Raw genomic sequence first — 15,285 nt, forward strand, 5'->3', positions numbered from 1 at the left:
GGTGAGATTAACTACAAGTTGCTTTGGAGGGGGGCTAGCAGACGTACACTGGACTTGTTTCTGGAACTCAGAGGAGGAGCTTTGGAACTCACCCAAGCTGTAGGAACCTGGCCTGAGCTTGCTTGTGCCTATCTTTTTTCTCTTGTATCAAGACATTCAGCTGCGCCAATTCCATTCCTCAGTCCAGGCCTGTTATGTCCTCTTCCTCAACTAGAAGCACCTTGCCTTCTGGGGCTGTCACCCTGCAGCTCTCAGCCCACTCTTGTCACCAAGCTCTTTGCCCTCTGAGTCCCAGCCAATGACAGATTTGACCTTCCTGAGCATCTCATTATGCAGACCACAGCTGTCTGAGTGCTGTCTCCCAGCATTTTAGTAATCTGCCTCTGCCTTCCGGCACCCAGTCCAATTACCTAGCACATGGGTAATGGGAGTAAGTAAATAGTATGCCAGACCACGTGGGTTCATTGTGTATGTATATACTTTACATAAAAAGGATTCTTTGAGGCTCACTTTGTTGATGCCTGCCCCCGTGGTGGCTATCTGTTATCCCCTTTCAGATGGTCACAGGGGTGTTGTGCTATTTGTGGAGAATGACCATGGTCACTACTGCTGGACCCTGGTAGGCAGCAGGTACCAAATGCCAAGGGAGTATTGCAAGATACTGTATAGAAAATGGGCCCTGAGTAGAGCCTGATTTACTACAATGACTATATTAGAAGGCATATGCATAAGCTGTAAGTTGATAAGACTTGGATGAGGGGGGACATGAATTTGCAAGGTTCCCCCATTAAGATGAGCAGGGTCCTCTCCATGAGAGGGCAGAGATGTCACCTTGTTTAGAAAAAGTAAGTTTCTCCCCTAGTGTCTCCATTGACCACTTATCTCTCAGCATGAGACTTGGAGAATTTAGGTATAATACAAAATGTAAGCGATGCTCCCAGAAGGGCTCTTTTAAACTCTCTAAATTGCACAAGGCCCTGAAAAGGCACACTGAGAAATTCCACTCTAAAGAGCCACTGTCTTGCCCTCTTACGTTCAGCAGAGGAGGCTTGGTACCAAAAGCTAGCATTTGTATCGATGGATACATGGGAAGCTAAGGTTGGGTGCCTGCGACACTTGGCTGTTCCCACAATGCTTTTGCTGCGCCTGCCTTTGTTAGACTGTCAGCATTGTTGCTGGGGTACTTTAGCTTCCTCCTCGACGTCTTGAATTCTCCTCAGGTTTTTCCACTCTGAGTTTGCTCAGAAGCGCTGACACTCCGTTCTCCAGAGGCCTGTTGAACGGACACCATGTCCTGCCTACTGCAGTCGTGATGACTCCAGCAGAGCCCACAGTGCGCCAGGCTCCCCCCAGCGCAGGGGGTGCCAAGAGGAGTGAGTGCCCTGGAGGCTGGAGAGGCTGTGAGAGGCCAGTGCTTCCTCAGCAGATGCCTCTAGCCACCTGCAGCCTTGACACGTTTATGCTCCTCAGGCCTGGGAAGGACACATAAAACTTCTCTCCTTACCATAAACACCACCGCTTCTTCCCAAACAGCTCCCTGTAAAAGCTCTCAGACCAGCTGTCAATTTTCACTTTCTTATTTTATAGGCATGAAAGCAAAAGGGACCCAGTGACCACCATAAAGTCAAATGGTAAGAAACAGACACTAATTTTCATTTCTCATCCTAAACAAAAGAGTTGTGCTGTCTATTGTCTTCTGTGTCCTTGTGTGAGGACTCTGACACGTTCTCTCAGCCTAGGGACAGCCCACATGGCTGCCCATGAACAGGACCTTCACATGGGCCGAGTGCTGGTGCAGGCTGTGTGGCGTTGACCGTCAGAATTGGTGCTCTCTGCCTACGGAATGCTTCACAGCTCTTCCCCGCCCTGTGGGTGGGCCCACAAGTGTCTGTCACTCATTGCTGGTAGGATTCTTACAGCAACCCTAACTGTTCTCTTCACATCCACCCCCCCCACCCCATTTCTTCCTAGCCACTAGCATTTTAAACTTGATTCATTCTATCCACTGTCTACTTAATTCCCAGTCTCTCTCACTAACTGTACCATAGAATATGCTTTCTCTGGTGGTCTCCCTGGTTCCAGCTCTCTCTTTGCAAGGCTGTAGCCCTTCTGACTTTGCTGTACCCCTGCTCTGCTCTCTTCCTCATGTTGTTCCTTTTCTATGAAGTTCTTTTTTCTTGGAACTGGGAGCTCCCCTTCATCCTTTAACACCCAACCCACACTGGTGCTATAGTTCTCCTGTCATGGTAACACTGGGACACTTACCTCCTGTGCCTGGGCTCTCTACTCTGGTCACCTTGCCCCTCGTGTCCCCACTTGTAGTAGTAGAGAGCGCAGGTGGATTGGGTGTGACTGAACTGGATCACCATTGACACCAAGGTTGTGGCAGATACCTACCCCTGTTCAGCTTCCCTTTGCACAGTAAGGGACAGACATTATTCTAACCAGGGCCAGTGAAAGGATCAGCTCGGGTCTTTTAAAAGAAGCCACTTAAGAGCTGCCGGGTTCTTCTCTATAGATGTCAGTAACCTAGTTGTCAAGGCAAACAATGCTGCTGGTACCCTACAGCACCCTGTCATCTGCCTAGAGGTCACCTCAACCCCAACTGGCAGTAATGCCCATGACTTCTACATGAGACATATCTCTGCCCCAGGTTTTTGCAGACTGCACAAGGATGTCCCTTTCAGAGAGCCAGAAAGTTGGCAGCTAGGGTTAGGAGATAAAGGATCAGTAAACACTGTCTAACTCTTCACTGGAACTTGAGGGAACCTCTACACAGTCTCTCAGAAGAGCCTCAGGAGGACTGAATCCCAGTTGTTCACTGCCCGCACCCATACCTTTCACCAGCTTCCTCTCTTCCTGGGCCACTCCCATCCTCCTCACCTGAGTGCCTCCCAAATTACATGATAGGTGTTCAGATCAGCCAATCACCACTGCTGATCCCTCCTCCCAAATAGCTTGATAGGTGTTCAGATCAGCCAATCACCACTGCTAGTCCCTCCACCCAAATAACATGATAGGTGTTCAGATCAGCCAATCACCACTGCTAGTCCCTCCACCCAGTCTTTCCCTTTTCTGATCTACTCTTAACAAAACGGCAAACAGGGAGACAAAAGTGAAGCAGCAGCCACGATGGGGTGGTGACATTCCTGGTAACCTGGGTTTTAATGTCTATCCTATAGTAAACAGTTGGACATGATGAAAAAGAGGGTTCTGCAAGGATTTCCCTGTAACAGTGGGAAGAACATAGCATGGAGTATATAAATGTATACAGGTGACACAGTGTTGTTAGACTGTGCAGTGCTCCAACTTAGCAGTTGGTTTGCTGTTTTGAAAACCCCCTTCAGAATGTAAAGTTAACAAGCCGTGTTCTTTTCTCTTCCAGCCTTCTGGGGGGAGTCTGATGACAGTAACTCAGAAATTGAAGCTGCTCTACGTCCTAGAGACCATGACACGCCTGATGATTTTGATGATTTTTATGACACATAAGCCGTTGCATGCTTAGAAATAAAGTCTTTAAAACAAAGTCACTGTGATAATGTGTAATTCCCAACATAAACATATCCTTCTAAGTTTGCTAGTTGTGAAAGGTGAAACAGACTATCATTCAAGGGAGACTGTATGATAGGAATGGGAACAAGGCCTGGGAAGTAGCTGACTAGTACAACACTTGCCCACCATGAGAGGGTCAGAGTGTTGATCCCTAGCACCAGGGAGCCCTATGGGAAGCCAAATGTGAAGGCAGCAGGAGGATGGTGATTTCTGGGCCATCCTAAGCTATCTAGCCAGGCCCTGCCAGCCCAGCACTTGGGAGGTAGAGGCAGGAGGAAGAGAAGTTCCAAGCTAGTGTCAGCTACATAAAACCCTCTGGTAGTTTAAATGCTCAGTCACAAGTTGGTTTGGGAAAGATTGAGAGGAGTGGTCTTGTTGGAGGAGGAGTGTCATTGGGGGTGGGATTTTAAGTTTCAGAAGCCCACACCGTTCCCAGTTAGCTTGGTCTCTTTCTCTGTTTCATGGTTGTTACCTCAACAGGTAAGCTTTCAGCCACTGGTCCAGTGCCATGCCTCCTGTTGGCTGCCATGCTGCCAGGTATGGTGGTCATAGACTCCTACCCTCTGGAACTATGAGCCCCAAATTAAATGCTATATTTTATTTTATAAGGTGCTTTGATCATGATGTCTTGTCACAGCAATAGAAAAGTAAATAAGATAGACCCTGTCACACAGGACTTGACTAGACATCATTCCAAAGATTCATTGGGCCAGTAAGCACACTAAAAAGTGATTAGTTTTGGGGGAAATGCAAGTCAAAATCACAGAGAGATAACACTGAGATTTAAAGAGACAAGTGTTTATGCAGATGTGAAGAAATCACGCAAGCTGCTGGTAGGGTTGGATAGGATATGGTACAGCAGTTTGGAAAGCAGCACTCAAAGGGTTAAGCACAGACTTGCCCTGCCATCTAACCATGCCACTCCAGGAGAAATTGTGTCTATGCCAAAATGTGTTTTGAAATGTCCACAGAAGTGTTATTCATCATAAGTAAAATGAAAAGAATGCCCATTACTTGGTAAGTTATAAACAGTGAGGTCTGTCCATACAGTGAACTGTTAGCATTCCGTAGAAAGGAATGGAAACTGATGTTGTTCTACATGGGTAAACCTTGAAAATACCACATGAATGAAAACAAGCCACAAGAGATTGCTGGTTTATAATTTGTTTAGATAAGATGTGTTCTGGGATAACCTGGTCTACATAGGGAGTTTCCAGCTAGATGGGGCTATGTAGTGAGATAAATATATACTTCTATAATAATAAAAAAATGTTAAAACTAAATGATGAAGTATCTGTGATGACTATTTCAGTTGTCAACTTCATCTAGAATTAACTAAAACTGAAGCAACTGGGTACAACTCTATGGGACTTTTAATTAAGTCATTTGAAATGGGAAGACCCACTTTTAATCCAGATCTTTTGAGGTGAGAAGATATACCTTTACTCTGGGCCACACCTCCGGTGGCAGCTAGAGTCATCTCAGAAAGGGAATCTCAGTTAAGAAAAGGCCTCCATCAGATTCCCTGTAGGCAAATCTGTGGGCCATTATCTTTATTAGTGATTGATGGGGAGCGTCCATCCCGCCGTGGGTAGTGACACCTCTGGCCCATGGTCCCGAATGGTATAAGAAAGTCTACTGAAAAGGGCATCTGACAAGGTCTTCATGCTGTACCATGTGATAGAGCAACTGGCAGTAGGCGGGGAGAGTGGGCATAGGACCAGACTTAGCCCTCTAGTTAAGCAACACTCCTCCTGGGTGGGCTCTGCTTACATTCCTGCCTCCATAGTCTTGCCTTGTCTTCCCAGGATGAGGGACTACAGACTGTACGATGGAGTTGGTTTGGGTCATGGTGTTTTATCACAGTAATAGAAACCCTAACCAAAAGAGAAAACTGGAACCAGGTCTGTGGAATATTGCTGTGACAGACCCAACTATATTTTTTGAGAGGGTTGTGGAATGATTTTGAAACTTGGGGTTAGAAAATTGCGTGTTCATGGGTTGAGTGGCCTGTTTTGTAGGAGCTTGGGAGACAAGAATGTTCAGAGTGATGCAGACGACAGGCCTGACCTGTGAGGTTTTGGAGGGAAGCAAAGACTACTGAGGCCATGTGTGTAATATTTTGTATTAAGAATGTATGGTGTTGGGGTTGGGGATTTAGCTCAGTGGTAGAGCGCTTGCCTAGGAAGCGCAAGGCCCTGGGTTCGATCCCCAGCTCCGAAAAAAAGAACCAAAAAAAAAAAAAAAAAAGAATGTATGGTGCTAGGAAACTCACCTGTTGAATAACCTGCTGTGGTTTATGAGGGACCAGTGAAAATCTTTGCAATGGATGCTGGTCATCTGGGGCTGAAGAATCATCTCTGATTAAGAAGAAACCATCGTCATTGAGAGAAAATCTAGGAATTATTCCCTCAGGGTCAGCACACAGAATCCGTAGTCCAGAGAGGGCCAAGGCTATACCTTGTGCTGACAGACAAATTTGGTCATCTCTAATAGACTCCCCCCAGGTGGTACTGGTTTTGAAGGACATGAATGGGTCATAAAGAACAGCTGAGGTTTGACACTGGAGGAATATGGGAGAGGCCACTGGTGAAGTTGCAGTAGAAGCTCCAGGATGAGAAGTCGAGGCTTCATACCATGTGTCGAGGTCTAGATCCTGGAAGAGAGCCCAGTGCAGCCCAGTGGGAGCCGGAGGGCCCACCACTGGAGATGCCAATGTGATGAGACAATGACCAAGCCCAGCTCCAGCTGTGGAGTAGAGCAGACTTAAATAACCAAGAGAAGCTGTGGATGCCATAGAGGGCAGAGCTGGAGAATAGAAAAATCCAAACCCATGGAGCTCAGAAGACCATGATGGGTCCCAGAAGTCTGGGCTGAACTTTACATTGGTAGACTTGCTTTAATTTGGTTAACTGCCTTTGTTATCCCCCACCCACCCACTCCCAGAGTAACAAAGTTTCATACTTACTTTTATTTTACAGGAGCCCACAATTGAGACTTAGAGCCTTTTAAGAGACTGGATTTGCGGAGAGAGTTTGGAATTTTAAAGAGATTTTGGATGTTTTAGAGAGACTGAATGTCAAAAGAGATTTATATGCTTTAAAGAGACAACTATTAAAGTATTTGATTTAAAAAAAAAAAAGAAAGGACTGGTACAGGGATTGCCATGGGAAGTAAGCCAGTTAGCAGCATTACTTCATGGTCTCTGCTTCACTTCCTGCCTCTAGTTCCTGTCTTGATGATGGGCTGGGATGTGGAGGAGTAAGACAAACTCCTTTTTCTGGAACTTTCTTTGGCTATGGTGTTTTATCACTTAGTTAGAAACCCTTGGCAGGTAGCTAAGAGAAGACAGCACAGGTACAAGAAGAAAACAAGGAAGTAAGTGGGGATGATGAATGTTGAAGGAAAATATTTGACTTGCTTTGAACAACTGTGAATGGAAATTTAAGAACATGTGTGACTCTCCATGTCCTTGGTTAGTAATCATAGACATGTGCAACAAAATGGAGACAGTCACTCCCAGTCCCTAAGTAACAAGAATGAGCAGATCTCCCTTGCAGGTGGACAGTCAAACCACTATAACAAGAAGGTTGTAACCACAAGAAAAGGCTAACCCGGCCTTTTATGCATAGTCAGCTTGTGATGTAGAATTTAAATTTAGACTGGTGATACTCTCAAAGCTTCCTAAGTCCTCACTGAATAAATACCAAACCTTTGAATACAACTTTTAAAACAAGAAAGTGGATCCTTAATTTTAAAAAAAAGGCATTGCTTTTGCTGTTGAGACCTTGAAAATCGAACTTCCACCAACTGGTTATGGTAAGGTGATGAACAGATCAACAGAGGCCGCAGAAGTCCTCCCAGGCACAGAAGCTGACCCTCTGTGATCATGCAGTCCATGGGGTCTTGAAGTCAGTGAGCTGCAGCAGACTCTTGGGTGCTGGGCTGATTGGTGGTCCACATAGCAAAGAAGAGGAAGAATTTCACCTCAGCATGGAAGAAATTCCAGTAGGAAAAAGTACTAAATGTGAAGAAGAAAACTTGAAATTTTGAAGAAAAAAAGGGCAACTTTCATTATGACTCTGAGAAATTGAGAATTTATTAATAGAAAAAGCACAAACTTGTGAAGGAAAAGCATCAGTAAATATCATTACTTTAAAATTTTTGGGCGGCAAAATTGGTACCAGTGTAGGACATAAATTACCGTTGAAACGTTGACATTTATAAGATACCTATTTACCGAAATCTGCAAAGATCAATGAGAAATATACAGCTCAATGAGAAAACCAAAGGGTCAGGAGAAATTTCTAGAAAGCACAATCAGTAGACATAATCAGGAAAACAAATTCATAATGTGACTGAAGACAAAAGAAACACAAGAGGATGCTCTGTCATAACCAACCCACTGGAAGGTTTAGGGGACAGATAGTGAGTTCTGAGAAAGACTTCAGGAAAGAAGGACTGAAACACTGTCAAGAGTATACTTATTACACCCAGTAATGTGGACATTAGGAATGCAAGCTGTTCTTAACTTGTGAGTGGCAACATCTTTGGGGGCCAAACAACACTTACTTACCCTGCATATCAGATATTTATATTAAGATTCATAATAATAACAAAATTACAGTTATGAAGTAGCAGTGAAATGATTTTATGGTTGGGATCACCACAACATGAACTGTATTTAAAGGGTCACAGTATTAGGAAGGTTGAGAATATTTCTCTAGTGCTACTATCTCATACAGTTTCACCAGCCATGAATAACTTTTGACTACTTGAAATGTCATTAATCTACTGAGAAATGCATGACATTCATTTAAATCCATATTTATATAAGAAATAATTAAGAAAGTTTATTAAATTTGTGTTAGATCTATATTAAAATGATTGTGTTGGCAATATTGGATTAAAATCTAACATTTTAAGGGCCAGCAAATGCCAGGTGGTGGTACACACCTTTAATCTCAGCATTTAGAAGGAAGAAACAGGTAGGTTTCTGAGTTTGAGGCCAGCTACATCTACAGAGAAAGTTCTAGGACAATCAGGACTACACAAAGAAACCATGACTCAAAATAAAATAAAAGTTAAGGGCCGGTGAGATAGCTCAGTGGGTAAAGGCTCTTGATACAAAGTCTGATGACCTGAGTTTGATCTCTGGGATCCTCATGATAAAGTGAACCATTTCCTCAAAAGTTGACCTCTGACCTCTACACATGTGCCATGGCACATGTACATTAATTCCCCACCACACAAAACACACACACACACACACACACACACACACACACACACACGCCCTGTCATTTTAAGTTTAATACTTTCTTTTTCTCTCATTTTCTTGTTGCATCTTCTAAGGCAATCTCGGAAGGTATTAAATGACATATGTGACTTGTTCTTATAGTTTTATTATTATTCTACTAGTCAAAGCCACTTACTATACTGTGTCTGTTCAAAAGAAACAGTCAACAATTTAGCCAATGTTGATTGAAAAAAACAGAACCTGGGAAACATTGGTACTCCAATAAGGAAATGATAAGAGTTGCTCATTGCCAGGGAAATTATTACACCTCATTGCTGGAGGCTGGGGAGCTGGATCGGTTGGTAAGAGCACTTACTGCACAAGCATGAGGATCGGAGCTTGGATCCCAGTACCCACATAAAAGGCCAAGTGTGGTAACATGCACAGGGATATGGGGGATGGAAACAGGACTTGCTCCAGGTGCAAATTGAGATACCCCATCTCAAGGGAATATGGTAGAGAATGATGGAGAAAGACATCTGACCTTGGTAGCCTCTGCAGCTGTGCCTGTCTGTACACTCCCCTACACACACGTTTGCACATCCCACACACATATACATCATACATATACACATACAAAACTAATTAAAAAGAAACATTGCTAAATATTTTAGACAATTAGTAAATTATAGATGATACAATGGAAGGACACCTGATTTCATGCACTGTGGATGACACTAGGGAACACTGACATCAGTCACTCAGGATCAGAAATGACTGAGCTGAGGCAGCCTCTACATGTCAAGGAATTTGGGGAATCCATTAGTTGACTTAGTTGTCTTGGGTTTTCTTTTTCTATACAAGCACAACAGTCAAATCATTCTTTCTCATTTTTTTAAGTTATAGTAAAGGCTGGGGTTGGAGCTTGTTTGACAGAATGCTTGCCTAGCATGCATAAAATCCTGGTTCAAACTTCAAAAAGTCAATAATGGGGATGCATACCTGTAATCCAAGCACTTGGGAAGTGGAGGTAACAGTATCAGGAACTGGAGATTCTTGGCTACAAGTTAAGTTTGAGGCCAACCCAGGCTATGTGAGACTCTGCTAGAAAAAGACAAAAAAAATGTTTAAAATAGTATCTTATCCATTATTAAGTATAGAGTCAATGTTAAGAACACTCACTTTGTAAAACTGACACCAGGGTTAAATTGTTACTTTTGTTCACCTCTTGACAACTAAGTTTTAATTTTCTGTCTTGACAAGTCTTCTCACCTGGGTATCTGACAGTTATCCAGTATCTGTCCCTTTTTGTGACCTATGTCACCCCTGCACAGCATATTCAAATTTCATTTATGCTGAAGCAGAATCTCCTTCCTTTCTGAGAGTGAAGAATGTTCTGTTCCATGTACAGACATTTTATGTAACTGTTTATCCATGGATAAACAGCCAAGTTGCTTGTAACTTTTGACTTGAGAAGAATACTGACATGACTAAAATATACAGATATCTTTTTCATGTTCCTGTTTTTTTCATGTTAGGGATGATCACATCTAGAAGTAGTAGGATTGTGGAATCATATAATGATTTGCTTGTGACTTGATTTTTTTTCAAGTTTTTACATTGCCTAAGAGCTCTGGAAATCAGTATGGAGGTTCCTCAGAAAATTGGACATTTCACTACCTGAGAACCCAGCTATACCTCTCCTGGCATATACCCCAAAGATGCTCCAACATACAACAAAGACACATGCTTCTCTATGTTCATAGCAGCCTTATTTATAATAACCAGAAGCTGGAAAGAACCCAGATGTTCTTCAACAGAGGAATGGATTAAAAAGATGTGGTACATCAACACAATGGAGTACTACTCAGCTATCAAAAACAATGACTTCACAAAATTCATAGGCGAATGAAATGAACTAGAAAATATCATCCTGAGTGAGGTAACCCAATCACAGAAAAACACACTTGCTATGCATTCACTGATAAGTGGATATTATCCCAAAAGTTCAAATAACCCAAGATGCAATCCACAGACCACATGAAGCTCTAGAAGAAGGATAAGCAAAATGTGGATGCTCCCACTCCTTCTTAAAAGGGAAAATATTCATAGGAGGGATATGGAAGCAAAGTTTAGAAAAGTGGCCACTCAGAGCCTGCCGCACATGTGGCCCATATATATACAGCCACCAAAACTAGATAAGATTGATCGAGCTAGAAAATGCATGCTGAAAGGGACCGGATATAGATCTCTCCTGAGAGACACATGTCCAATACAGAGGTCAAAGCTAGCAGCAAACCACTGAACTGAGAACAGGACCCCCATGGGGGGAATTAGAGGAAGGATTGGAAGAGTTGAAGGAGCTTGCAACCCCATAAGAACAACAGTGCCAAGCAACCAGAGCTTCCAGGGACTAAACCACTACCAAAAGACTATACATGGACTGACCCAGGGTTCCAACTGCATATGTAGCAGAGAATAACCTTGTTGGGGCACCAGTGGAAGGGGAAGCCCTTGGTCCTGCCAAGGTTGGACCCCCAGTGCAGGGGAAAATGGCAGTGGGGGGGGGAGAGTAAGGGGGATGGATGGGAGAAATACCTGTATGGGGGAGGGGGAGGAGATGGGGACTTATGGACAGGAAACCAGGAAAGGGAACAACATTTGAAATCTAAGTAAACAAATATATTCAATAAAAAAAGAGTCCTGACCTGCGGATCCCGGCCCGCAGCAGCTCTCTGCTCCCAAGCCCCGTGGGAGAGAGACCTCACCGCCTGGTCAGGTGGGCACTCCTGAGGCTGCAGAGTGGAGGAGACCGCCAACACTGCCCACCCCTGCCCACATCCCTGGCCCAAGAGGAAACTGTATGGGGCCTCTGGGTTTCCGTAGGGGAGGGCCCAGGAGCGGCAGGACCCCTGCGCCTGAGACACCGCCGGAACCTGAAGGAAACAGACCGAATAAACAGTTCTCTGCACCCAAATCCCGTGGGAGGGAGAGCTAAACCTACAGAGAGGCAGACACGCCTGGGAAACCAGTAGAGACTGCACTCTGCGCACATCCAGACGCCAGAGGAAAACACCAAACGCCATCTGGAACCCTGGTGAACGGAGGCTCCCGGAAAGAGCGGCGCAGATCTCCTCGGTTGCTGCTGCCGCGGAGAGGACTTAGGCAATACCCCACGAGCACACTTGAGCCTCGGAACCTCAGGTAGGACCAACTTTTCCCCTGCAAGTGACCTGCCTGGTGAAGTCAGGACACACAGAGGTAAAATTCCTCTAGGACCGGGCACTTCCTGTGTTTACCGGAAGTCCCACACCTGTGGATCCCGGCCCGCAGCAGCTCTCTGCTCCCAAGCCCCGTGGGAGAGAGACCTCACCGCCTGGTCAGGTGGGCACTCCTGAGGCTGCAGAGCGGAGGAGACCACCAACACTGCCCACCCCTGCCCACATCCCTGGCCCAAGAGGAAACTGTATAAGGCCTCTGGGTTTCCGTAGGGGAGGGCCCAGGAGCGGCAGGACCCCTGCGCCTGAGACACCGCCAGAACCTGAAGGAAACAGACCGAATAAACAGTTCTCTGCACCCAAATCCCGTGGGAGGGAGAGCTAAACCTACAGAGAGGCAGACACGCCTGGGAAACCAGAAGAGACTGCACTCTGCGCACATCCAGACGCCAGAGGAAAACACCAAACGCCATCTGGAACCCTGGTGCACGGAGGCTCCCGGAAAGAGCGGCGCAGATCTTCTCGGTTGTTGCCGCCGAGGAGAGGACTTAGGCAGTACCCCACGAGCACACTTGAGCCTGGGAACCTCAGGTAGGACCAACTTTTCCCCTGCAAGTGACCTGCCTGGTGAACTCAAGACACAGGCCCACAGGAACAGCTGAAGACCTGTAGAGAGGAAAAACTACACGCCCGAAAGCAGAACACTCTGTCCCCATAACTGGCTGAAAGAAAACAGGAAAACAGGTCTACAGCACTCCCGACACACAGGCTTATAGGACAGTCTAGCCACTGTCAGAAATAGCAGAACAAAGTAACACTAGAGATAATCTGATGGCGAGAGGCAAGCGCAGGAACCCAAGCAACAGAAACCAAGACTACATGGCACCATCGGAGCCCAATTCTCCCATCAAAACAAACATGGAATATCCAAACACACCAGAAAAGCAAGATCTAGTTTCAAAATCATATTTGATCATGATGCTGGAGAACTTCAAGAAAGACGTGAAGAACTCCCTTAGAGAACAAGTAGAAGCCTACAGAGAGGAATCGCAAAAATCCCTGAAAGAATTCCAGGAAAACACAATCAAACAGTTGAAGGAACTAAAAATGGAAATAGAAGCAATCAAAACATGGAAACAACCCTGGATATAGAAAATCAAAAGAAGAGACAAGGAGCTGTAGATAGAAGCCTCACCAACAGAATACAAGAGATAGAAGAGAGAATCTCGGGAGCAGAAGATTCCCTAGAAATCATTGACTCAACTGTCAAAGATAATGTAAAGCAGAAAAAGCTACTGGTCCAAAACATACAGGAAATCCAGGACTCAATGAGAAGATCAAACCTAAGGATAATAGGTATAGAAGAGAGTGAAGACTCCCAGCTCAAAGGACCAGTAAATATCTTCAACAAAATCATAGAAGAAAACTTCCCTAACCTAAAAAAAGAGATACCCATAGGCATACAAGAAGCCCACAGAACTCCAAATAGATTGGATCAGAAAAGAAACACCTCCCGTCACATAATAGTCAAAACACCAAACACACAAAATAAAGAAAGAATATTAAAAGCAGTAAGGGAAAAAGGTCAAGTAACATATAAAGGCAGACCTATCAGAATCACACCAGACTTCTCGCCAGAAACTATGAAGGCCAGAAGATCCTGGACTGATGTCATACAGACCCTAAGAGAACACAAGTGCCAGCCCAGGTTACTGTATCCTGCAAAACTCTCAATTAACATAGATGGAGAAACCAAGATATTCCATGACAAAACCAAATTTACACAATATCTTTCTACAAATCCAGCACTACAAAGGATAATAAAGGGTAAAGCCCAACATAAGGAGGCAAGCTATACCCTAGAAGAAGCAAGGAACTAATCGTCTTGGCAACAAAACAAAGAGAAGAAAAGCACACAAACATAACCTCACATCCAAATATGAATATAACAGGAAGCAATAATCACTATTCCTTAATATCTCTCAACATCAATGGCCTCAACTCCCCAATAAAAAGACATAGATTAACAAACTGGATACGCAACGAGGACCTTGCATTCTGCTGCCTACAGGAAACACACCTCAGAGACAAAGACAGACACTACCTCAGAGTGAAAGGCTGGAAAAAAACTTTCCAAGCAAATGGTCAGAAGAAGCAAGCGGGAGTAGCCATTCTAATATCAAATAAAATCAATTTTCAATTAAAAGTCATCAAAAAAGATAAGGAAGGAAGGACACTTCATATTCATCAAAGGAAAAATCCACCAAGATGAACTCTCAATCCTAAATATCTATGCCCCAAATACAAGGGCACCTACATACGTAAAAGAAACCTTACTAAAGCTCAAAACACACATTGCACCTCACACAATAATAGTGGGAGATTTCAACACCCCACTCTCATCAATGGACAGATCATGGAAACAGAAATTAAACAGGGATGTCGACAGACTAAGAGAAGTCATGAGCCAAATGGACTTAACGGATATTTATAGAACATTCTATCCTAAAGCAAAAGGATATACCTTCTTCTCAGCTCCTCATGGTACTTTCTCCAAAATTGACCATATAATTGGTCAAAAAACGGGCCTCAACAGGTACAGAAAGATAGAAATACTCCCATGCGTGCTATCGGACCACCACGGCCTAAAACTGGTCTTCAATAACAATAAGGGAAGAATGCCCACATAAACGTGGAAATTGAACAATGCTCTACTCAATGATAACCTGGTCAAGGAAGAAATAAAGAAAGAAATTAAAAACTTTTTAGAATTTAATGAAAATGAAGATACAACATACCCAAACTTATGGGACACAATGAAAGCTGTGCTAAGAGGAAAACTCATAGTGCTGAGTGCCTGCAGAAAGAAACAGGAAAGAGCATATGTCAGCAGCTTGACAGCACACCTAAAAGCTCTAGAACAAAAAGAAGCAAATACACCCAGGAGGAGTAGAAGGCAGGAAACAATCAAACTCAGAGCTGAAATCAACCAAGTAGAAACAAAAAGGACCATAGAAAGAATCAACAGAACCAAAAGTTGGTTCTTTGAGAAAATCAACAAGATAGATAAACCCTTAGCCAGACTAATGAGAGGACACAGAGAGTGCGTCCAAATTAACAAAATCAGAAATGAAAAGGGAGACATAACTACAGATTCAGAGGAAATTCAAAAAATCATCAGATCTTACTATAAAAACCTATATTCAACAAAACTTGAAAATCTTCAGGAAATGGACAATTTCCTAGACAGATACCAGGTATCGAAGTTAAATCAGG

General features: G+C 44.0%; 1 protein-coding gene across 9 annotated transcripts in view; it reads left to right on the forward strand.

The window, feature by feature from the left end:
* Positions 1-3,526, forward strand: part of Kiz (kizuna centrosomal protein) — a 108,185-nt gene extending 104,659 nt beyond the window's left edge. For 6 of the 9 annotated variants that reach the window (XR_015682993.1, XR_015682995.1, NM_001398980.1 and 3 more), the window contains 2 exon segments: positions 1,588-1,631; positions 3,386-3,526. Coding sequence is in view for 4 of the 9 variants with exons in the window: in NM_001398980.1 (NP_001385909.1) it covers positions 1,588-1,631; positions 3,386-3,489 (148 nt within the window). In the remaining 5 variants the exon portion in view is untranslated. 9 annotated transcript variants of the gene reach the window in all.
* The last annotated feature ends 11,759 nt before the right edge of the window (positions 3,527-15,285 follow it).

Source organism: Rattus norvegicus, chromosome 3, assembly GCF_021556685.1.
Source record: "Rattus norvegicus strain SHRSP/BbbUtx chromosome 3, alternate assembly SHRSP_T2T, whole genome shotgun sequence".
Taxonomy (NCBI): Eukaryota; Metazoa; Chordata; class Mammalia; order Rodentia; family Muridae; genus Rattus; species Rattus norvegicus.